This window comes from Ptychodera flava, chromosome 4, assembly GCF_041260155.1.
Source record: "Ptychodera flava strain L36383 chromosome 4, AS_Pfla_20210202, whole genome shotgun sequence".
In the NCBI taxonomy this organism is placed as follows: domain Eukaryota; kingdom Metazoa; phylum Hemichordata; class Enteropneusta; family Ptychoderidae; genus Ptychodera; species Ptychodera flava.
The window spans coordinates 17,666,933-17,693,398 of NC_091931.1; the positions used below are offsets into that span (position 1 = coordinate 17,666,933).

Below are 26,466 nucleotides of genomic sequence, written 5' to 3' on the forward strand. Positions count from 1 at the left end.
TTGCCAGTTTATCTCTAGATTTGTCTGTGATCACACAGAAAAAGGTCTCTGTAGCTAGAATTTTCAAACTTACATTCAGATACATAGCCGATGTCACTTCAATGAATACGTCCACATTCAGTGATTATCTCGCTATGATTTATCTTCCACAATTATAGATTAAAGAAAGTACACAGAAATGACCTCTTCTGCTTCATATCTGGATATTTTTTCTTGAATTTGACTCCAATGGTCACCTTTCTACTAGACTATATGACAAGAGACTGAGATGATTTCAACTTCACTATCATAAATTTTCCACACCTCATATAACAACCCTGTGGCTTTACATTTATAAGCTTATTGGATATGCAATAGCATGCAGTTCATATGGTGATTTTGTAGAGAGACATAGCCATCTCTGTTACAAACTTTTAAATCAAGGTTACACCAGAGAAAGACTTATCTCTACATTCAAACGCTTATTTTGGCAGGCATCACAAGCTGGTAGATCAAGTATGATGTCTCTCTTCGACAAATGATCGCTGATGGCGTCAGTGATACCTTTTTAACTTACAGATTGAATGGGGGTGCCACATGGGCAGGATGCGCTTACTATTTTCGAAACACCTGACATCACTTCTTGGCTTTTGCCAGAGGTCCATATATCTTTCTTTCACGGATTTGACTTTGTTGTGTGTAACGATACTTTGCTGTCTGTTCTGTGCTGTTGTGTTTGTCTTTGTAGCAATTGACTAAGTAATAACGAATATTTGCCTATTGCTGCTAGATTCTGGATGGGTATGATTGTAATCATTTTAATAAACACACCTGTCGCTATAAATCGAAAGCTTAAAAATTCAACAGGGTGCACCAATACGAACACCCATCAAACACACAAAATACCTATAGATTTAAAAATGATGAGTCTTTCAGTTATTTTGTAACGATTACGTAGTGATTATTTATTACAAAGGGTTGAAATGCACACAGAAGTCAATGTCTTTGTGATTGCGAAAAAATATATAATTCAGTAATAGAAAATGAAAAAGTTCCCACGGTAAAATCTTAAAGTATTATAACTACTAACAATAACTAATATAAGTAGTGTCCCGTGATATAACTGCTCGTTTTACTAATGATATTATTAACGTAATCAGTCATTTGAAAAACTTATGAAAACTATTTTATGATCGTCATTTCATTATTTAGCTTGTCAGCAAAGCCTTTGTGCATATCCTACTGTGCATTTGTATCATTGATAAATGACTTTCAGTCTTGACTCTAATTCAATTATCATCAATAGTGTTGACATATACACTAGGCTTTGTCAATAAACTGAATATTGCGAGTTTCATTATGCTGTAGGGAGACTGAAGGAAATTGCATTACAGTATTTAAAACAGCTCCATTACAAGGCATACCGCTTTTTTCTTAAGCAAGTTCAATGCGATTAATACACTTTTATGGTTTTTTTTGGAATTAAAGTCATGAAGTGCCACAAAATGGATCGGAAAATGATAGAAAACGGGTGACAAGATATTTTAGCCCCCGCTCTGATAAGCCATATATGTCAAAATGTTTTGTATGATTAATACGATTGGAACTAATTTGGGATAATTGGATGGTGAAGTAATAATATCTGTTCAATCTGCAAATGTAAGCTTATCTGCTTTTCTTTTAAGTTGTACATTTGTTTTTATGAGTCAATTGTAATATGCGACATTCAGCTACAGGACACCTAACATTTATGAGAAATTTGGAAAATATCAAAATCCAATTATCCCAAATTAGTTCCAATCGTGTTCATTCGGTAAAGAAATTTTCAATGTACATTGAAACAACAACAGTTGATGGTATAGGCCACCAACCGAATACTTTCAAAACTAACGAATTGGAAAGGGAGGAAAGATGTACGATAAAAAGTTAAAATTTTCACGTGCCTCATTCAAGGCAGGGTATAAGGAATTCTAGAGACCTTGATGAAATTGTTGTTGTCATCTGGATTCATTTGGCTTTATCGAGTTGTTAGTCACGTTTTTCTTTATCCCAAGTTGTTTGTCAGACTTTTCACTATCCTCTTTTTAGGCTAAATCTTCTCCAAGTTTTATCACAGAGATCGTTCTCGGTTTTCCTAGAAACAAGAAAAGACGAAGGAATTCAAAGAGTCAAAACGAGATTACCTGCGAAATAAACGGTCCATCGTTGGTATTGCAATCGATCTACTGTAAAGGATTGGAAATTATGGCATAAGGTATCCATCCTCCATGAGTTAAAAATAATGATAACGATAGCAGCATGCCGAATGCATGTCTAAGAGCGCTCAATTATTGACGGGTATGTGACTTTTCAGCGATACCTTGCTCTTTTTCTATTCCTTCAAATCACTTTATACAACTGTATACCAGGAGGCAAACACCGCATTGTATCATTCTCTGTAAAGGAGTGAGTGTAGCATTATTTTATTCTGGTAAATTTGAACGCAAAGACAGGTTTTTCTTCGCCTAAATGTGCTCATTGATTTTCCCTTTCGTGGAATGAAAGCGTGATTTTAGTGTAAAAAGTCTGTACGTATAGAGATGAATACAACACCGCTAATTAACAATTTGTCCTCATCTCATTGACCATCGTAACCGAAATAGGACATTCCGTCTCTGAAACTTAGTGCCGCTCTAATTTCACGATAGGGAAGTTATTTAGGGAAAGCGGCATATTTTACAAGAAATCTAAAAACGATAACATCCCACTACCCTGCAAGACTGTCGACGTGATGTTACCATTCATCGCAATGCCTCAATTTTTGAGAAATGTTATTGATGCTAAATGCAATACCATCTTTTCTAAGTAGGCGGCGGCACTACCTGCAGTTGCCAACGTTTCGCAAATGGAAGGATTTCCCACATTTGTGTTACAAGACATTGAGATCAATACATTTGCTTTTCCTTCAGAAGGCAGGAGTGCTCACGTGGAAGTTATCATCGGTATTCAATGTCACTATTTTGATGCGTGACTTGTAGACTCTTCATAGTTCAGGATCTAAAAGAGTTGCAAAGTCCTTTAATAATACCTATAGATATATTGATGATCTCATCAGTTTGAACAATCCTGGAATTTCTAATTACCTCCATCACATATATCCAGATGAATTAGAAATTAAAGAAACAACGGAGAGCATGAACTCAGCATCGTATCTTGATCTATTTATTGAAATTAGACACAATGCAATACACACCAAGTTGTATGATAAAAGGGATGATTTTTAATTTTGAAATCATTAACTTTCCCTACTTGACCAGTAATATTCCGTCGAGTCCAGCTTATGGTGTTGTACATTTCACAACTACTGAGATACTGTAGAGCTTGTGATTCATATGGAGATTTTCAAGAGAGACACAGCTTATTAGTCTTAAAGCTGGTGAGACAAGGATTTTCACAAAGTAGGTTGGTTAGATCTTTTAAGAAGTTCTATGGTAGATATGGAGATCTTATATCTAAATATGGCAAATCTGTCACTCAGATGATGAAAGACAGTATTCCCGACTTTGACTCAGAACAGTAATTTAGCAGATAGCTGAATTACCGTACAATAACTTTGTCACACTAGTTCAATCTTGACGGGTGTAGCATGCTAGCAGGGTACGCTTACCCATTTCCGGACACCTGGTACCACCACTTATATAGTGGTTCAAGATTGTACTACCGATTTTGTCAGTGATCTTATGTTTCTTGTGTGTTTGTTTTTACTGTTTATTGGACCTGGTAATTTATTTGCCTTGAATGATAATGATTGCTGGAATCGATTTGATGTCATATTGCCACACCCAGGTGGACATGTCTGCTGGTGGATGCAAGTCCCCGAGCATGTCAATAGCCTGGTACTTCCACAACCAAATGTCATGAGTAATATAAAGTAAATACCGGTTTGGGTCGAGACCGGAAAAATAAAACTACCCCTGATGGTTTGTTTAGGGCAAACAATCCATTAGCTGGACGGAGCCCTCGGATTATAATATCGGACATACTCAAAGAAAATATAGAATGTGATTGCTCTGTGTCACCGTGTACTACTAGAAACTGCAAAACTTGCAACATTCTTATTTCAGATACTGTGACACAGAGTAATCTATCCAAAAAGACTTACCACACAAAGGCATTTGAACCACTCTCTTGCCAATCTAAAAACATCATCTATGGCATAGAGTGTTCTTTGTGTGGTTTAATATATGTTGGAGAGACCGGGGAAAAACTTTCAAAGAGGATGTGTGGGCATAGGTCTGGCATAAATAACAATTTGCCTACCTGCCTATACACCCACTTTAATAATCCTCTACATTCAGTTTTAAACATGAAAGTTAGAATATTGGAAAAAATCTACCATCCTTCCAATAGTTCTAAACTAAGCAGGAGCTATCGCAAACAGCGTGAACACCATTGGATCACTGAACTCGGCACAGCTATGCCATATGGCTGTAATGACAATGTTCTAGGTGTGGGTAATCTATCAAGCCCTAGAGGGAAATCTGTCAATGTCATGGGTTTGTTCAACTCTCGTCCGAGAAGACGACGAAGCCATGGTCATAGACATGGTAACAACACTAGAAATCCCCAGTTCAGTGATCTCTTACCCATGCTTAACCAACTTTTGGTGTTCACAAAATAAGAACTGAGCTGTTTGGATGTTCCTTGCAAAAGTTAAGATCGCTTTTGTTGACTGTTGATAACATGAATTACAATCTGGAAACACCCGAACATCGGTTAATATCTATTATTATAGATATAGGCCATCATCGGCTATTTAGACCTGTTCGGACGGACAGCATCAACAGTCAGCAGAGGATGTTTTTCCCTGTACGGTTTGTCAACAAAGGAATTGACAGTATTAATATCAGCAATATTTTACACAACAAGGATGTCATTGATAAAGTTCCTCCACATTTTAAATTTCAAGAACCACCTATAGTTTCCTACAGCTATTCTAGAACTATAGGTAGGAAACTATTTAATTACAACAAGGTTTTAAAGGATCTAGACCTGGAGAACATTCATGACATTACTTGTGATTGCACGTCATCTTCCTTTTGTTACAAGCCGTATGGTCATGTAATAACTGGTGACCTAAACATCGTCACGAATAATAAACTTCGGCAGTTGTTCCAGTATGGCCCTAAATATCGTGAGCCACCAACCATAAACTGGAACTATAATTTTAAAATCATTATGGATGCTGCCGAGACTTATGCAAAGAAGTGGGCCTCTGTAGAAGATGAAGACGTTGAGTGCCTCTCTGACTGGTTACGTACTGTCAGAGATAAAGTTCAGAAACGTATATCACGTCTTCGTTCTTCATATACTGTCATCAAGACAACATCTTCATTTGATGACTCCACCATACGTGAATGCCTAGATGCATTGCATGATAAATATGTTGTCGTGCCTGCAGACAAAGCTTCTAATAACATCATTTTTGTCTGCAAGCAATTCTACATTCAGTGTTTGATGAATGAACTGAAAATTAATTCAGGTGACAGTAATACCACCTACTGTCCATCAAGCCTGTCCAAACAGGAAATATTTGATAATCATTCATCGGTTTTGAATGCATTTGGCATCAAGCTATCAAATGATGACAATGTTCTACCTCGACTATATTGGATTCCCAAAATCCATAAGAATCCATATAAGCAACGTTTTATAGCAGGTTGCAGCAGATGTACAACCAAACGCTTGTCACAACTCTTGACCACAATTTTGTCAACCATCAAATCTGGTCTGGTACGATATTGTGACAAGGTTTATGAAACGAGTGGGATTAATCAGATGTGGATATTGAAAAATTCTAAAGAATTATTACATACTCTAGATACCAACAAAAGCAAGTATGGTTCAATCCGCACATTTGATTTTTCTACACTTTACACCACCATCCCACACAACAAGCTTAAAACTAGGTTGTCATCATTGGTTTAAGCAGGCCTTCTTTACAAGAATGGCAGTCGTAGGTATGATTACATTGTCATCAAACACAATTCAGGCTATTTTAGTAACAACAGTGATGCCAAATGCAAATACACTGATACGGAAGTAATTAAGATGCTACACTTCCTAATTGACAACATATATGTCTCATTTGCCGGTATGACATTCAGGCAAACTATAGGCATTCCTATGGGTACAAACTGTGCACCACTTCTTGCTGATTTATTTTTGTATTCATATGAAGCTGAGTTCATGCAGACTCTTCATAGTTCAGGATCTAAAAAGAGTTGCAAAGTCCTTTAATAATACCTATAGATATATTGATGATCTCATCAGTTTGAACAATCCTGGAATTTCTAATTACCTCCATCACATATATCCAGATGAATTAGAAATTAAAGAAACAACGGAGAGCATGAACTCAGCATCGTATCTTGATCTATTTATTGAAATTAGACACAATGCAATACACACCAAGTTGTATGATAAAAGGGATGATTTTAATTTTGAAATCATTAACTTTCCCTACTTGACCAGTAATATTCCGTCGAGTCCAGCTTATGGTGTGTACATTTCACAACTACTGAGATACTGTAGAGCTTGTGATTCATATGGAGATTTTCAGAGAGACACAGCTTATTAGTCTTAAGCTGGTGAGACAAGGATTTTCACAAAGTAGGTTGGTTAGATCTTTTAAGAAGTTCTATGGTAGATATGGAGATCTTATATCTAAATATGGCAAATCTGTCACTCAGATGATGAAAGACAGTATTCCCGACTTTGACTCAGAACAGTAATTTAGCAGATAGCTGAATTACCGTACAATAACTTTGTCACACTAGTTCAATCTCTTGACGGGTGTAGCATGCTAGCAGGGTACGCTTACCCATTCCGGACACCTGGTACCACCACTTATATAGTGGTTCAAGATTGTACTACCGATTTTGTCAGTGATCTTATGTTTCTTTGTGTGTTTGTTTTTACTGTTTATTGGACCTGGTAATTTATTTGCCTTGAATGATAATGATTGCTGGAATCGATTTGATGTCATATTGTCTCCGTTCAGATTCATGTCCGCGGAATTCTGGTAAAATAATGGGTTAAAAAGCGGATTCATCAGTAAAACCAGAAGTTTTTTTAAAGAACTCACAGCCCTGTCAGAAACTCACCGTTGATAACGATTTTAGTCGGCGCCATATATATTCTCTTCAGTGCCAATTTCAGTAACTCCTTGAAGAAATTAATGAACAAATGCATGATTGATGAAGACACACATTCGCACAGAAGTATACCCTCATCCAAACACAAACAAACAGACAAACAGACAGACAGACCCAGGCAGACAGGAGGGCAGACAGGCATGCATGCATGCATGCATGCATACATGCACACCATACATACATACATACATACATACATACATACATACATACATACATACATACATACATACATACATACATACATACATACATACATACATACATACATACATACATACATACATACATACATACATACATACATACATACATACATACATACATACATACATACATACATATATACATATAACACACATACATATAACACATATACATATAACACACATGCATATGTACATGCATACTGATGATGCATAGCATGAACTAACTTTTGAAATGAGAAGTCTTCAGTGCATGTTGATAAATAACGCGTCAGTTTCACAGCCAGTCTATGGTTAATGAGTATGTTTAGGTGCGTTATTAAGATGACGAAAAGGCCAATAAAAGCAGGTTTATCATGAAGTGCGGTCCTTTTAAAAAAAAACCGCTCTGACAGTATAGCATTTACATTACGATAGAGTAAAAATAATGAGGGTCCTTTGTGTCAAATAAAGATGATCAAATTCAAAATTTAGAGCTTTTCGATTATCAGACGCGTTATGATGCGCGTGATGAGTTGGTCTGTCTGAAAACATGTACTTTGCTCACATAGGTTTGAGTGTTGTTAGACAGAGTGCAGCATAGTGTTAACAATTGATCTAAGTATGTGAAATAAAGAGAAAAAAGAATGTATACTGTTGGTGACCTAGACAGGTTGTATAACAAATACCATAGACTCAACACGAATAACAAATCAAGCCAATACACCCGTTACTTCCCTCCTTCCCCACCCGGCCGAAACCTCTTTCAGACTGACTATTGAAATAGCAAGTACAGTACTTCAATGAACCCTTTTAACTCCAAAGTCAATTTCCGTTGCATTTCTAAGATATACCTCAGTCAATTTTTTACAGATTTTTGCCAAAATTTTGATGAAAAAATTTAGCTAATAAAATGTGATGTCCTTTTGATCCAAAATTATCAAAAACGTTAGTGGAAATTTCATAAAATTTGGCAAAATGTTGCACTAAAATTTGGATCGGAAAAATTGCAGCACTCAAAGGATTAACAGGTAAAATTCCATTCAATTTGACATAAAATGACAGTCTGTCCGTGAGGATGACTGCTGCCTAATTGGGAAGTATCTGTGATGACTGATGTTAAGTCTTTTTATTAAAGTCATCGATAAAACAGTATCCCCTGCATAGAGGGGATGGGATTCTGAGTATCTGACACACAAACAACCCTGTCTTTAAAAGATCCTCCCTCAAGCACAGAAACGAGAACATACTGTAAGTTGTAAATGAAGTGGAACTCTGTGATTGGTCATTTAGAGGCCGCGCCATGGCAAACCGACCAGTATCCAATCCGCTGATACGCACAGCCGATTAACAGGCTGGCAATGTTTGCCGAGAAATTAGAGTGGAGAGGAGATATGGACTTGTAGGTAATAAAGAAAGCAGTCAAACAGATTGGAGTCGAAATCTTTATTTGAAACTTCACAGTCAAAATTAATAAAATAAAATAAAACAAACTGTTCCAAAAAGAACCCCATCCCTCCCCCACCCAGGAGACTGACTGTGCTTGAACCCGTGACCTTTGAGTGGACCCTCAGACTTTCGCAAAGTTCGAGCGCAAATCTTGTACAAATTGGTGCCCACATCGAAACGAGTTGCAAGTTTTTGAATTCGAGCGTTGCAAAGGTCACAGGTTCAAGTGGGACAGTAAGGAGCGCAAAAGGAAGTTTGCACACTGAAACTTGAGACTGAACCCTCACAAAAAGAGTTAGTAAAATAGAAAGAGCGCCCTCATAGATGTTGTGCAAACCATATCAAATTTTTTGGGTGTAAAAGAAAATGTTGACTTAAATACGATTGGAACTAATTTGGGATAATTGGATGGTGAAGTAATGTCTATTTTACTGCAAGGTGTTGATATAATTATTTTTCGGTAAATGTGATCTTTTTTCATCAAAGTACTTGAAACCTTGGATGAAAGTACGTTTGTAAGGGGTAAAGAGTTAAGGCTGAAAGTTCAAAGGCAAAATATAGCGTATGACGCACAGGGGGAGGGTCATCGTCTTTTACGCATGAAAAATGGGGTAGTTCACTTTTTCTTGCAAACACTGAAAGATGAAGGATCAGTTTTTCGCGCAGCGTCATTTTGCAAAACACCGGCCCTCCCCGCGTAATTTCTATCCAGTAACTAAACCACTTCACTCACACGGGGCTTCAAATTTTTTTACAATGTAAGCTTACATGTACAATATCGTGTGGCATTTCTTACCTGGGGGTTGCGTTCCTGACGCTGCACAGTCGCCTTGGCAATCACATGGTGCCTGGTTACAAGATGCAGTTGGCGAACAAGATTGACAGCTTGGAATTTCTACAAAATAAATTTGGTCAATTACTGATAAGCTAATATAAATCGTAGGTTTTCGTCCTCGATATCACTATATAATACTATATACGATATTTTTGTTTGGCTTTATTTGCTGGGCCGGATGGGGTTCTAAGGTAGAATACGCTTTGGGGACAGATCTTCAGACACTTAGTCTTTTACAATACTCTTTTGGCATACCACTTGCGGGGGCTCATTTTAAAGCTTACGGAATAAAAACAGGTTTAACCGACTACGTTTTGTGAAAACAGCGAATTTGTTTTCTTCCATAAAGACACCAAAGGGTTGCTTCCATTTGACTGGTAAATATTGGGTTTTTCACGGTGACGCCGGTTTTTCCTCTTGATTTTGAAAGAGATGGTTTAAAGTTTGTGCGATGAAAGCTTGAGAAAAAATACCAGTCTTTCATTTTTGAGGCACGTACTACCTTAGAGCAGCAGTTACGTGTTTTCAGATACAAAACTCATGTCAAAAATATAAGCTAAAATCTATAACGGTACATGCTTTCATGAAACTATCGGCCCTAGGGTAAGTGTTTTGTTCTTGTGTTGAAAGGAGAAAGTGAACCGGAAGTAAACTTTGGCGATAAAACCTGTACGTAAATATTATGTAAATGATGCAGATCTTTGACGCCACTGATTTTGCGCCAGGCGTGTCTGTCACATTAGAAAATTGGAAACTGAATTTGGAAGTCACGAGCGACACAGCACTGCAGACTTCGAAGAGAGCACAAGCACCCTGACTGTATGTGAGCAATATCACAGACGCCTGTATCCACCAGATTTGCAGTGGTAGCACGTAACACCTGGTGGACAGGATCAGGTCATTTCATTGTCGAATTTGTCACAGAGTAAACATGATCCCCCGCTTTCACTTGCGACATTATCAGCACAGACAAACTCTAAAGAATATCAGAAATAAATCATCAGCGATCGTCACATGCAGGTCGTACCCAATTAACGCTCAATAAGTATCCATTCAGATCTACTTATGACTTCATAGAGCCATTCAAAAATTCCCACGTCAGTTCTTCGGGGTCATCTCATCATTATCGGGTAGGTTAGAAAAATACTTTGGACGATGGTTTTTTATCTCTAGGAGTGTTGTCGGATGGCCATTTTTTACACATTAAGATTTGAACCCGGTACGTAGTTTTCCAACTTGACATGCATGCTAATGTACTGCTCTGAAGTATGTGAAGAAATTAACATTTATAGGAATGGAGGCTGTCGGTTAGTTCCTTCTGTAACAAATTTAAAGTTTCTTTTCACATCCAAGGCACCTTTTCCATCACATTTCTTATGCCATCACCTATAAAACAATATTGTTTGCCTCTTATGTCGTCAAACCACTGGATCCTACACCCCTCGTGGCAAAGTTGCTCGCCTTGCAAAAGAATCAACCTTACCCGCCCCTCAACAATCAAAAAGGCTTTCTTGTTTCTTATGATCATATATGTGTGACGACTCTGTACATACCGATTTCACACAGGTATCCAGTAAACTGGTAGGGACAGGAACACCAAGAATCAGCGCCATCACCGAGACAGCTACCTCCATTCAAACAGCCATCCACGTCGCAATTTGGAAATTCTACAGAGTATTTAAAAGATTAAAGCATGATGCTTACAGTTTACATACAACACCACACTACCCTACCCTACACTACACTACACTACACTACACTACACTACACTACACTACACTACACTACACTACCCTACGCTACGCTACGCTACGCTACGCTACGCTATGCTACGCTACGCTACGCTACGCTACACAACACTACACAACACTACACTACACTACACTACACTACACTACACTACACTACACTACACTACACTACACTACACAACACTACACTACACTACACTACACTACACTACACTACACTACACTACACTGCACTACACTACACTACACTACACTACACTACACTACACTACACTACACTACACTACACTACACTACACTACACTACACTACCCTACACTACACTACACAACACTACACTACACTACACTACACTGCACTACACAACACTACACTACACTACACTACACTACACTACACTACACTACACTACACTACACTACACTACACTACGCTACGCTACACTACACTACACTACACTACACTACACTACACTACACTACACTACACTACACTACACTACACTACACTACACTACACTACACTACACTACACTACACAACACTACACTACACTACACTACACTACACTACACTACACTACACTACACTACACTACACTACACTACACTACACTAAACTAGCTACACTATACCACACCACACTACACTTGTTACACTACACCACACCACACCACTACTGTACATTACGCTATTCTACCCTGTATCACACAACATCGCACAGCACTACGATACAATCAAATACAAACCAGATGTGAACTGAATGTGCTCACGTGTTTAATACATAATAGTAGTGATCGATCAGCGATCGGCAGATGCAAGTCATACCAGATGAACGCTAAAAATAAGTATCCATTTAGTATTGATTATTTGTAACTTTAATAGAGCCTTTCCACAAATTCCACGTGAGTTTTTCAGGGTTATTTTATGGCTATCGAGGTAGTTTTGAAAATTACTCTTCGCCACGATGATGTTTTGACCTCAAAGAGTTATGGAGGCTGGCCATTTTTTACACATTTAAGATTTGTGCTGTTACGTAGTTTACCGACCGGAAAAAGACTAAAACTTACCCGCCCTCAACGAAAAAAATTGCCCCTTGCCCATTTTATCCCCTTTGATATGTGGAAAGTGAAAAGAATCTACAAAGTGACAGCAAGAGAGTACTTTTTTTGCAAAAGGTTTTCATGTTGCTCACCATCATATACGTATGACTACACTATACACACCGGTTTCACACTGGTATCCAGTAAACGGGTAGGGACATGAACACCAAGAATCAACGATATCGATGATACAGCTACCTCCATTCAAACAGCCATCCACTTCGCAATTCGGAAATTCTGCAGAGTATTTAAAAGATTATATCATGCTTACATTTTACATACAACGCTTAACTACACTACACAGCACTTCACTACACTTCACTTCACTACACTACACTACACTACACTACACTACACTACACTACACTACACTACACTACACTACACTACACTACACTACACTACACTACACTACACTACACTACACTACACTACACTACACTACACTACACTACACTACACTACACTACACTACACTACACAACACTACACAACACTACACTACACTACACTACACTACACTACACTACACTACACTACACTACACAACACTACACTACACTACACTACGCTACCCTACACTACACTACACTGCACTACACTACACAACCCTACACTACACTACACTACACTACACTACACTACACTACACTACACTACACTACACTACCCTACATACACTACACAACCCTACACTACACTACACTACACTACACTACACTACACTACACTACACTACACTACACTACACTACACTACACTACACTACACTACACTACACTACGCTACACTACGCTACACTACACTACACTACACTACACTACACTACACTACACTACACTACACTACACTACACTACACTACACTACACTACACTACACTACACTACACTACACTACACTACACTACACTACACTACACTACACTACACTACACTACACTACACTACACTACACTACACTACACTACACTACACTACACCACTACTGTACATTACACTATTCTACCCTGTACCACACAACATCGCACAGCACTACGATACAATCAAATACAAGCCAGATGTGAACTGAATGTGCTCACGTGTTTTAAGACATAATAGTAGTGATCGATCAGCGATCGGCAGATGCAGGTCATACCAGATGAACGCTCAAAATAAATATCCATTCAGTATTGATTATTTGTAACTTTAATAGAGCCTTTCCACAAATCCCCACGTGAGTTTTTCACGGTCATTTTATGGCTATCGAGGTAGTTTTGAAAATTACTCTTCGCCACGATGGTGTTTTGACCTCTAAGAGTTATGGAGGCTGGCCATTTTTTTACACATTTAAGATTTGTGCCTGTTACGTAGTTTACCAACCGAAAAAAGACTAAAACTTACCCGCCCCTCAACGAAGAAAAATTGCCCCTTGCCCATTTTATCCCCTTTGATGTGTGAAAAGTGAAAAGAATCTACAAAGTGACCACAGGAGAGTACTTTTTTGCAAAAAGTTTTTCATATTGCTCACGATCATATACGTATGACTACACTATACACACCGGTTTCACACTGGTATCCAGTAAACGGGTAGGGACATGAACACCAAGAATCAACGATATCGATGATACAGCTACCTCCATTCAAACAGCCATCCACTTCGCAATTCGGAAATTCTGCAGAGTATTGAAAAGATTATATCATGCTTACATTTTACATACAACGCTTAACTACACTACACAGCACTTCACTACACTTCACTTCACTACACTACACTACACTACACTACACTACACTACACTACACTACACTACACTACACTACACTACACTACACTACCCTGTACCTCACATCGCACAACAATATGATACAATAAAATACAAAAATCCATACAAGACAATACAATGTAACACAATACGACACCGCACAAATAATGCATTAAATACAATACAATACAATACAACACACCAAAACAATTCAACACAACAGCTCAGCATAGCAGAGCAATATACAATAGTACACAATACAATAAAACAACAAAACACAATACAATTCATTCCAATACAATAAAATAAAATAAAATACGATAAAATACAATAGAATGCACCAAAACACAACACACCACAACACGACACAATATAGCACAATACAATAGTATGATATAAAATAATATTACACCAGTATATTGATGGCGCAAATACAGCGATCTGATTGGTCGAAACGCGAAAAGAACCATGCTATATTCGCGATATAGCACGCGTAACAGACGTGCAAGCTCTCGGCAAGAGCAAAAATCCATTTTTTTACGTTCCATGCCAGAATTTCAATATACTGTTATGATATAATAGCAATAAATCACACCCAGCGACGGTATACCGCTCGGTGACCACTTCACATCACGCTATATCGCTCGTACACATATGTCGTGAACTGAGTCAAAGTCTCGTGGTATATCGTCGCTTGGTTTGCTTTATGCTAAAATACAATACAATACAATACAATACAATACAATACAATACAATACAATACAATACAATACAATACAATACAATACAATACAATACAATACATATTGAGGTTATCCCTCGATATCACCTCTTGATGCGGTCGTATTGCTGCGAGTGCGGTTGTGGGCCGCATCACACGAGTCGAAGACGAGTGTGATGCGGCCCACAACCGCACGAGCAGCAATACGACCCTACCAAGAGGTGATATCGAGGAATAACCTCTTTATCATATACCTATGCCCACGTTATTAAATGAATAAATCTCGTATACTGAAATATGATACGTTTCACTGTGGTTTTTCTTGATGGACTACATTTGTTTGCGTCATCTTGCTAAGGCGGATTGATATACTAGCGTCTGACGTAATCTATCAGCTGGCTCATTGCCAATTATTTTACGGTTGAGCAGAGAAATGCTTGAACTCTGTCATCAAACATGTAGGATATCTACCGAATCGGTACGGTACATGCAAGTGTTGTGTTTGGTATTATTTTCCAGATCGCATTTACCATGAATACACGATATTTTTGAAAGTTGTGCTTTTGAATTTGCCGGTCCTCCGACATGTCCGATTTGCTTGTCGTCTGCGCGTCTGAGCTTATGCACGGACCGAACAGCTGGTCTGTCATCGATCTGTCAGTGCCGGCATGCCCGTACGGTGTGATGCTCTGCTCTTTAATTTGTTCAAATTGGTAGCACTACTAGCAGGTTAATCCGATATCGACACATGTGTTTTATTTAGTTACCCCGCATTTCCCTATGCTTCAAAACCCTGCCACTTTTGGAGATCGGACATGATATCGTAGTCAAAGTCAAAATCATAGACTGGCACCCACAGGCGCTTGGCACATTGCTGGGATAATAATCGTATTTAATATGTAGAATGTCTATATACGACTTGATTATTCAGTAAAAGAATCACCGTACATGAGATATAAGTGTAGGCCTATAGGCCTACATATTGACTGGCATTATACCGAGTGGCTATGGCTGCCTGGCTCAGGCCAGGCGAACGCACTGCATAATCATCAATGTGTAGAATGTCTACATGACTTGATTATTTAATAAAGAATAACGGTACGTGATATTACTGTACATGTCGGGAGTGGCTGTAGCTGCGGGGCTTTGGCCCGGCTTGGGCCCGTTGTCCACTGCTGCACAGACATAAACTCAAGGCGTGAAAGCTTTTCACCGCCCGATTTCATAAATCAGCGAAATTCAGGATCTCTGAGCGTTTTCGGTGATGAAAACTGGTCATCGGTCAGGTGGTTGCATAAACAATCGATCGACTGGCCCTTTTGCCTAAATCATACCTTACCCTATGCTACTGGCAAGAAATCGTCCTGAAATCGGCTGGGCACACCAACCCAGCGCCGGCCATTTTGAATAAGCTTCCTGCAACGCACGCGTCCAATGAAAGAAGAGCAATTGAAAGACAATACGTCATCTGCCAAGGGTTGTAATGCACAGGCGCATACATTACATGCAGCTCATTCAAAATGGCCGGCGCTGGGTTGGTGTGCCCAGCCGATTTTAGGACGATTTCTCGCCAGTAGCATAGGGTAAGGTATGATTTTAGGCAAAAGAGGTCAGTCGATCGATTGTTTATGCAACCATCTGACCGTTGACCAGTTTTTATCACCGGAAACGCTCAGAGTTAATGAATTTCGCTGATTTATGAAATCGAGCGGTGAAAAGCTTTCTGGCCTTTTCATCTTGTCTGTGCAGCGGTGGACAACTGGCCCAAGCCGGGCCCAAGCCCTGCAGAGCTCTACAGCCGCTTGGTTAAGCTGGCTCACATGTACAGTAATATCACGTACCGTTATTCTTTATTAAATAATCAAGTCTTGTAGACATTCTACACATTGATGTTTATGCAGTGCGTTCGCCGGGCCCGAGCCATAGCCATTCGTGTATAATGCCAGTCAACATGTAGGCCTATAGGCCTAGGCCTACACTAATATCACGTACAGTGATTCTTTTTATTGAATAATCAAGTCGTATATAGATATTCTACATATTAAATACGATTATTATCCCAGCAATGTGCCAAGAGCCTGTGCTGGCACCATAGTTTGTTTTGATTAGGGCGCCACCATGTAAGTAGTCCGGTATGCAAATCAACAGGCCGTATCAGGCTTTGTTATGTAAATCAACAGGTCGTATCACTTTTTTATATGCAAATATTCAATTGAATGAAAGAAAGACGTACTGATCATTCCTTTCATATGCAATCAACAAGGCGTATCACTTTATTGACATGCAAATAAACATGATAAATCATGTCACTGAACTCAGTACAGACACAATACAGGGCATAGGTATATGATAAAAAAAATACAATGCAATGCAATGCAATACAATACAATACAATACAATACAATACAATACAATACAATACAATACAATACAATACAATACAATACAATACACGGAGTTCTCCATGGCTTGAAAAACAGTGGGCGACTATAATGTATAATTTGCATAATATTTTGTTGTGATAAAAACAAGTCCATTCTTTTGTCAAGTCATTAACATATGAATAGATTGTTCCCAAAACAGGGGGTGGCCAACCCCTACAAAATCCCCCTGTGGAGAACCCTTATAGAATTCAATACAACAAACTTAATAAAATAATCGCTATCATACCAATCCATAATCCAATAACACTAGGTCAAAATTTGTAAGACAATAGTTGTATAATAATAATAATAATAATAATAATAATAATAATAATAATAATCTTTTATTTGCGTTTCAAGGCCTCCGGCCCATATGCAAAGGGGGTACATTGGAATTTTTTTTCAAAAACAAAAATACTACAAAACATATGAGTTGAGTGAATCACAGAATATATCAGAAAAGACTAATAAATAGACTCGCAACTGACAAGGTATTTCCCTCCTAAATGCTCTTGGTAAAGTCTTTACCACAGTCCTCAATGTTCGTTTAACCACATGGTCGGACAGTTCAAATATAGTGTCAGATTGCCAATCAGGGCTCAGAAAGAATCATAGTACTGTTGACAATATTTTTTTTTTGTATTTAACATTTTATTGGGACACTTGAGGTTTACAAAAAGGTGGTTTTCCAATTGTTACATGAATGTATTTTTACATATCTCATGATTTTCATGTAGTAATACAGATTATAATAATAATAATAATAATAATAATAATAATAATAATAATACAGGTCTTGTACTTGTAAATAAAAGGAATATCAAGTTGACACACACAAGAGACAGAAAGAAAGAGAAAAAGAAAACTTATAATCTTAAAAACTGTCCCCATTTCTTAAGATGAGAGTTCAACTTATTCTTTTTGTTAGCAATATGAAATTCCAAGTTTTGAATATTTTGCAGATATTTTTTGAAAGCACCCAAACTTGGTTTTTGTTTTTGATATTTTGATCTATAAATGTAGTATTTAGCAGCAAGGATTACAAAGTTTAAAAATAAAGAAAATCTTCCATCATCAAGAATAATTTGCCTAACAGTTGGGTGACTCTGAAATCCAATTCTATTTCCCTATAAATACCCTCCCAAAATTCCACCACAATTACACATATCATGAAACAAATGAACCAGTATTTCACTCTGTTCCTCACAAAAGGTACATTTCTCGGAGTCAACTCTTGATGGTGTCATTTTTGATAACGTTACATTGGTTGGAAGTATATTATGCAGTACTTTAAACTGGAATGCTCTAGCTTATTATTATTATAATAAGCTGTTGACAATATTTTTGTTCTGCACTCTATCATTCAAAAATATTTAAGCATAAGACGCGGTAAAATTTATTGTCTCTTTATCGACTTTTCCAAGGCCTTTGATAGAATTAACCACTCTCTTTTGTTATATAAACTTTTGTCACTGGGTATGAAAGGCAAAATAATTAAAATTTTGCATTCTATGTATAGTGGTATCAAGTCTTGTGTGCGGGCTGGTAATGTATCGTCTCAGTATTTTGAATGCTCAGCTGGAGTGAGACAGGGATGCATTCTCAGTCCAATACTATTTAGTTTCTTTATTGAAGAACTCAATCATATGTTCATGTCATCTGGTCAAATGGGTATTCAGCTAACACAAGATATGTGCGACCTTTTTGACCTCCTGTATGCAGATGATGTGGTAATATTTGCCGATTCGATTAGAAATCTCCAGCGTCTAATTGATATTCTTTCTACATTTTGTACAAAATGGCGTATGGAGGTTAACCTCGACAAAACGAAGGTTATGATTTTTCGAAAAGGGGGTCATCCCTCCCGTTTAGAAAAGTGGTATTTCCGTGGTGAAATGCTTGAAATAGTTTCGTATTACAAATACTTGGGTCTTCTTCTCTCTTCAAGAATACTTGGTCGAAAGCGGTGTACACTTTAGCTTATCAAGCCAGTAAGGCTTTGAATATATTGTCCGCATCCAGACGGAAATTAGATTTTCTGGATATTAATGTTCATTTTAATTATTCGATGCAATGATAGTACCAATTTTATCATATGGGGCAGAAATTTGGGGATTTCAATATTTTGAGGTTTTAGAGAATGTACAGAAGAGGTGGTGTAGGCTACTGTTGGGAGTACCTAAACAATAGTTGTAAACATAGACACAAAACAGCACAGAACATACAGTAAATAGACGGTACACAAACAAAGTCATATTCATGAAAGAAAGATATATGGACCTCTGGCCAGAAGACCAAGAAGTGATGTCAGGTGTTTCGAAAATAGTAAGCGCATCCTGCCCCACATGTGGCACCCGCCATATATCAATCTGTACGTCAGATAGGTAGTGGTCACTAACTAAGGCCCCATGTCACCGATGCCATCAGTGATCATTTGTCGTTAATAACTTAATCGTTACAACCTCAAAGCTTACCTGTTTCGCAGAATCTTCCAGTGTATTCAGCGGGACAAGAACAATCGAACTCCAATCCATATCCTGACCAGCCGCAAATGCCTCCGTTCAAACACCCATATCCGCACGCCGGTGGAGGCGGTTCATTTTCTTGGCAAAAGATATGTGAAAACATAAGAATATTAATGCAGGGACCTAGAGTTAATAAAATGAGAATTCTAGCGAAGCAATTTACTGCAGAGAATTATCCGAAAAATTACAAAAAGACGATATACGGAACTCTGGACAAAAGAACCAAGAGAAAATGTACCAAAAATTATTGGCTGCGAGGAGCAAAGGACCTGCAAATCCTTTTCCAATGATTGAACCTTTCATTACCAATAGCACGCCCTGCAAGTATTAAAGAACTCGCAAGAAGGATTCATTGTCGACATAAGAAAAACCTTTTGGGTTTAATCGTATTCCATCGATATAACGCTTCTTCAAAAAAACTCTGAACACTTCCTAATACTTTTCTCCTCGAAATGTTTCATTATCCACTTTAAAGTTCAAGAATTAAATGCAAGATTCACCATGCAAAGTTTCAGATTAAGGAAGCAAATTATGTCCGATTGATTGAGTAATTAAATTAATATGGTCGCCGATCACGCTTTGGTGAAAAAAAGAATTGTCGTTTCCTCAAAAGGACAAAGGAAATTTAATTTTCTTGACATTATTCAAAGTGAGCCAATACAAGTTTCCGATAATAAAATATTTATAAGTGTTTAAGGATCAGTAGCTGTAACGTTTGATGATAATTTCTCACTATTTCTGTTTTTAATGACTAAAAAAGCGTGGGAGTTAAGGAACTAGGCCAGTAGTATCTGGAAACCCAGGGTTTTGTTTTTTCAAGGAAATTAGCCCAACTGGAAAATTGGCTGATTTCCTTCGCCATTAGAACTTGGTATATTCTCAATGGTTTCTAGGGTGATGAGCATACCTGTAAAGAAGTAAGCTTACGGCACAAAGATGAGAAAAATCGAACATAGCATTAAACCAAATCAACCTCCGAATGGGAATGCTGAAGGGACGTTTGTAGGAGAGTACTTTTTTTTAGTAAACATGTTAACAGAATACCTTGCAATCCAGGATGATCATGTACGGGGTATCTGAAAGACACAGGCTGGATACAATTATGATTTCCTGGACCTTTGATCACACTGGCGTGAAGGTGAGCCATATCGATGACTGATGATTGAATAATGTGCACTATATTCTATGACCTGTCCGTCGCACTTCAATTGGTCGAGCTTAACCACGTGACTGACCACAAATACACAGTAATGGTTTGTTTACATGCCCTTTCATAAAGGTCATGAAAAATCACAAAATGAAATGGAGCACCTGTTGGCCAAGTTTAGACACTTTTTTCCAAAAAAATCTCCGGATTTGAAAAAACGTTTTACAGCCCGCTGACAGTACACTACTCACTGACAGAAACGCGCAGCACGTCACTGTTAAGTGAATACAACATTTGTATGCGTAATACGAGTTTTGGGCCCCATTGTCTTTCGCGAGGGAAATTTTCGTAAATTTTTAAGGTTTTCTTGAGTTTGTTGATAATATAATGGACAATAATAGAGTCCGCCCTGACCATAATGGTTTATTGATAGATGCGGGCGAGAGGAAAGCCTAAATTAACACGCTAGTCAAGGCTCGCCCCTTTCCCTTTATTTCTATAACGACAGACTCGTGCAAAACGGAAATTTTCGATGCCAATCTAAATTGCGATGCACTGGTTTGACTCGTGCAAAAACGAAACATCACAATAATATTATAATTATGTTCTAAGTACATAGAATACGATTGGAAATAATTTGGGATAAGTGGATGGTGAAGTAATGTCGATTTAATCTGCAAATCTTAGCTCATCTGCTTTTCTTTACTGTTACACATTTGTTTTTATGAGTAATTTGTAACATCGCAACATTCAGCTATACGGCACCTAACATTTTTGAGAAATTTGAAAAATATAACGATCAAATTATCCCAAATTAGTTCCAATCGCGTCATAGTACTCCAGACTGATAGTTTAAAAAGGTGCTACCGTGACACTCAGTTAACAATGTGAAAACAATTGTGAGGAAATATCACGTACAATTTCTCTAAAAATGTATTTTAGGGATTCGCGCCAACCACACAGACAAGTTGAATTAATGCTTTAGTTGTGGTCGGTCTCCTTCATCGAGAATCGATTCTGGGTGGCGTTAATTGATTGTATTGGTCTGAATGAGGCCGACGTTTACCTGCTCCGCAGTGGGCTTCATCGGAATTGTCTCCACAGTCATCCCATTCATCGCATTCCCAGTCACCTGTTATGCACATGCCAGTGTCGCAGACAAAATCATCTGGATGGCAACCTAAGGAAAGGAACGACAAACAACAAACCTGTTACATTGCGTTCATATTCAGAATGCCGGTTGATAGATGAAGACATTAACATGGCCCTGCGGACATGCAACCAATTGGCTACATGTTTCCGTGACGCTGCACGTTAGCCTGTGATGTGCAGCGGCTCGGAGGGTGATATCTCATCGGTAGATTATTTACAGCAATTTAAAACGAGGACTGTTGTGTAGCTGATCGGCTGTTTGGAAATGATTCAATGGTGACAATCCGGTGTTTTCAGTCGGGTTCAAACTCACAACATATGGCAGCCAGTCACCTAGCGGAGAAGCAGCAGACAGAACCGCTCGGCCAAATCGCCATAATAAGAGTAGTTCAGTAACAGAGCTAGGTTGTTGTAATTTTTCTGACTGCGACCCCTCCACGCGCTGTAGAATTCATGACCACTCACATTCGTACACTCACTATCACACATCGCACACAAACTTTATGGAATGATTTTGGTAGACCAATTTGCGAAAAGCTTCCGAGGCGCGGCATAGAGGCTTCATACATTGTACATACTGGCTTTATACATTTTCTACCCTGGGTTGATAGTTCTGCTGGTGGACAGAATTGTCCCCGAGACTACTCGTTCGCCCAGTTATAGCGTTGTATTCATTGCTTCGCTTCCATAATGTTTGTGTGTGCGATGTGTGATAGTGAGTGTACCTGCGTGAGTGCTTCACGAACTCTACAACGTGTGGAGCAGTCGCAGTCAGAAAAATGTAACAACTTAGCCCGGTTATTGAACCACTCTTTTTGAGAGTTGGGATTGATCCGAGCGGTTCTGTCTGCTGCCTCTCCGTTAGGCGATTGATGCCATATGTTGTGGGTTCGAACCCGATTGAAAACTAGCCGTATATTATACATTATGGATTCCGATTCAGAATGGATTCGATGGCTTTATTGTTGCCACAAGTTGTTTTATCTCTACGAGAGTGGGTCTACATTATTGGAAGAAGGGTTTCAGGATAAGATGGGTTCCCGAAATCTCAACGATATGCTGACTCTGTTGTAAAAGCACTAGTAACACGATTGGAACTAATTTGGGATAATTGGATTTTCATATTTTGCAAATTTCTCAAAAGTGTTAGGTGCCATATAGCTGAATGTTGCAATATCGCAAATTACTCATAAAAACAAGTGTGTAATAGAAAAAGAAAAGCAGATGAGATAACATTTGTAGATTAAATCGACATTACTTCACCATCCAATTATCCCAAATTAGTTCCAATCGTGTTACTAGTAATTTCTTAGCCATGTAGTGTACGCATGCGTGAATGTATTTAAGCCAATAGAATTCACCGATGATGGCATGTATATCTCAGTGAACACTTTACAGCAGCCTTGTTCATCTGAGCTACTCCGTAGTGTCCCATGAATCGCACTGCCAGTTTAGCTCGTTCAATTCACACTACAGTGAACGAAATGCAGGAAAGTTGCATTTTGAACGGCAGATATAGAGGTCACGCGGTCTGGGCACGGTCCCTTTGGACCGTGGTCTGGGCAAAACCCTTCCCGACGTTTTGCTGAGGGAAATTTTCATGCAGCGGACGTATATACGATCGGACTAAAAGACTTAAGTTTCTAACAATTCAAGTGCGATTGCGAAGGTCATGTAGGAAATCACTCTTGTGGCGTATAGGGATGAAACATAATTGCAACATGATTTTGTATCACCTGCAGGTACCTCATATGGTTTAGTCTGAGATGTCGTTTTCAACGACATTTAGTCCAAAAGAAAGCGCACTGCTTTAAAAAAGATGAGAAGAAAAGACGGCCCTCTTATAACACAAAGCTCACCATATCGTAATCATTATTATATCGGACAACAAATAGCAAGCATTTCAAAAACATTTGTAACTCTAAAGTCAAGACCAGAGATTTAATGTAATCACAACCCTTGTGACAGTGAAATTTCCAGCCTGATTTTTATGGTGTTTCCATGTGGCTATGCGAAATTTCGTGGTCAAATATAAGTTCTGTGATTTTTCCATCTGCATGAATAAATTTAATCGTTGATACAGTACTTGTTACTCGGCGGCCATGAGTTTTGCTTCGTGCACCACCAGTAGCCAGAAAATGAAATGTTGTAGGTTCGTATGGTCATAAATTAAAGATGAGACTATCTGATTCTAGAAGAGGCTCGCTCTTCGTAATTTACAAGAAAACAAAGATTTATATAATAATATTAGCAGAGTAATTTCTTACAAGTAGCGTGTAGCATCGCCAACATTTTACCAATAATTTGACATGATCTGAAATGGAAGAGGTCACAAAACCCCCAGGGTTTATGGGTCACTTCAAATAGAAGAATACAGGGAATGAGGAAACACAATTGCCATCATTGCATCGACAAGTGCTTGTATATTATCTTGGTAAAACGGACGGAATCTTGGAAACCAAATGGTTCAATGAAACTATCGCATTTTAAGATTACATAGAATACTCAAAAATCGATTTGATATCATCGAGCGTGACTATTAGGCCAAAAACAAAAATACATGCCTTAAAAATGCCAATACATGCCTTAAAAATGCCAACTCTTATATTTCATCACAATTTGAACAAATCTAATTTAGGTCATCCCGGGGGACTTGCACACAAACTCTTAACGCTGTTTTACAGGGGTTATGAAGAAGATTTTTGTAACAACTATAAGCTCGGGTTTTGAACCACTCTGTTTTTAGAGTGGGGATTTGACCAAGCGGTTTGTCTGTGGCTTCTCTGCTAGATGACTGGGTGCCGTATGTTGTGAGTTCGAACCCGTTTGAAATCACTATATTTGACCAAAATGACTTTTTGTAGCTAATTTGCATATAATCACGGTGCTAATTTGCATATACTATGAAAACAAAAAGAGACAGTTCGCCAAAAGTATACGATGCGTCTACACACCAAATATCAAGCCTGTAAATAATACGATTCTTAAAAAAATTGAGTGAACGGACATCCTCACAAACATACATACAGACCGATAAACAGACAGACAGACACACACAGACACATCCATCCATTCATCCATGTATCTATCCATCCACACACACACACACACACACACACATACATACATACATACATACATACATACATACATACATACATACATACATACATACAGACAGACAGACAGACAGACAGACAGACAGACAGGCAGACAGACAGACAGACAGACAGACAGACAGACAGACAGGCAGACAGGCAGACAGGCAGACAGACAGACTGACCATGTGCCACGGGTGCCGGGTGGATACCCATCCAAATAGCATCTGTGGGCTAAAGTCTAGAGTATTCATATGTTAAGTGATCGTTGTATCTTCACATATTGTACTTTATCGAAGGAGGAAGTTTTGAATATATGACATACCACAATGGACTTCATCGGATAAATCTCCACAGTCATCCCAATGGTCGCATTCCCAGTATTCGGGGATACACTCCCCGTTGCTGCAGGTAAATTCATCGTCTCCGCAACCTGATGAGATGGGACATAGACGTGTTCAGCGCAAAGCTGCTTTTGAATGTTTTTAGAAGTGAACACGATGGTCTTATTAACTGTTTTAGGGAGCCGTCATTATTTACGGCCGTGGATGGGAGGAATCTGAGGGGGCACTCAAAAATATTAAAGCCACTAGGGGGTTGCTCGAAATGTGGAGGGAAAGAATAGGTGTCTTACTCATTTTCTGGTGCAAAATAATTGAAACACCTTTCAGATTGCACCATTTTACACATCAATTTCTCAAAATTTTCTAAGCAAGAGAGGGGATCCCCCTATGACACTTTCCCTCAGGCTCTCGCATGTTCTCCCCCTGTACTTCTCTAATTTTGCCCTGTCAGATATCCTTTTGAAATCCTATGATGAAACCCATCCTAATTAAACAATGCTATATGGTTGGATACTGGTTATATCATAAACAGCTTTATATTTTGCTGTGACTTTGAATTTCATTTTGTTGGTTTCACCTTTGTCAACCGTCATGGAATAATCGGGTACACCAGTATCTGACAGATCTTTACTGTTGCTGTATTTATGTAATTTTACAAATACATGCATTGACATTTAACTTTGCTAGGTGTGTGTGAGTGTGTGTGTGTGGGGGGGGGGGGCGGTCAGTCAAAATTTCTGTGTTAGACAGCGGGGGTAATCGAAATTTCAGAGTTTCCGATGAAATTCCTCTGACCCCCGGTAATAAATAATGACAG

At 38.5% G+C, this 26,466-nt stretch overlaps 1 protein-coding gene across 1 annotated transcript; it reads right to left on the bottom strand.

Annotated features, from left to right (window-relative positions):
• Positions 1-7,123: 7,123 nt before the first annotated feature.
• LOC139131091 (delta-like protein 4) lies at positions 7,124-25,827 on the bottom strand. Its single transcript, XM_070697042.1, has 6 exons — positions 25,631-25,827; positions 22,122-22,235; positions 19,858-19,986; positions 11,198-11,311; positions 9,606-9,704; positions 7,124-7,185 (listed from the first exon to the last, which is right to left on the bottom strand). The coding sequence occupies exons 2-6, from the start codon at positions 22,198-22,200 to the stop codon at positions 7,139-7,141; spliced, it is 468 nt and encodes a 155-aa protein (XP_070553143.1). The 5' UTR covers positions 22,201-22,235; positions 25,631-25,827; the 3' UTR covers positions 7,124-7,138.
• Positions 25,828-26,466: the final 639 nt, after the last annotated feature.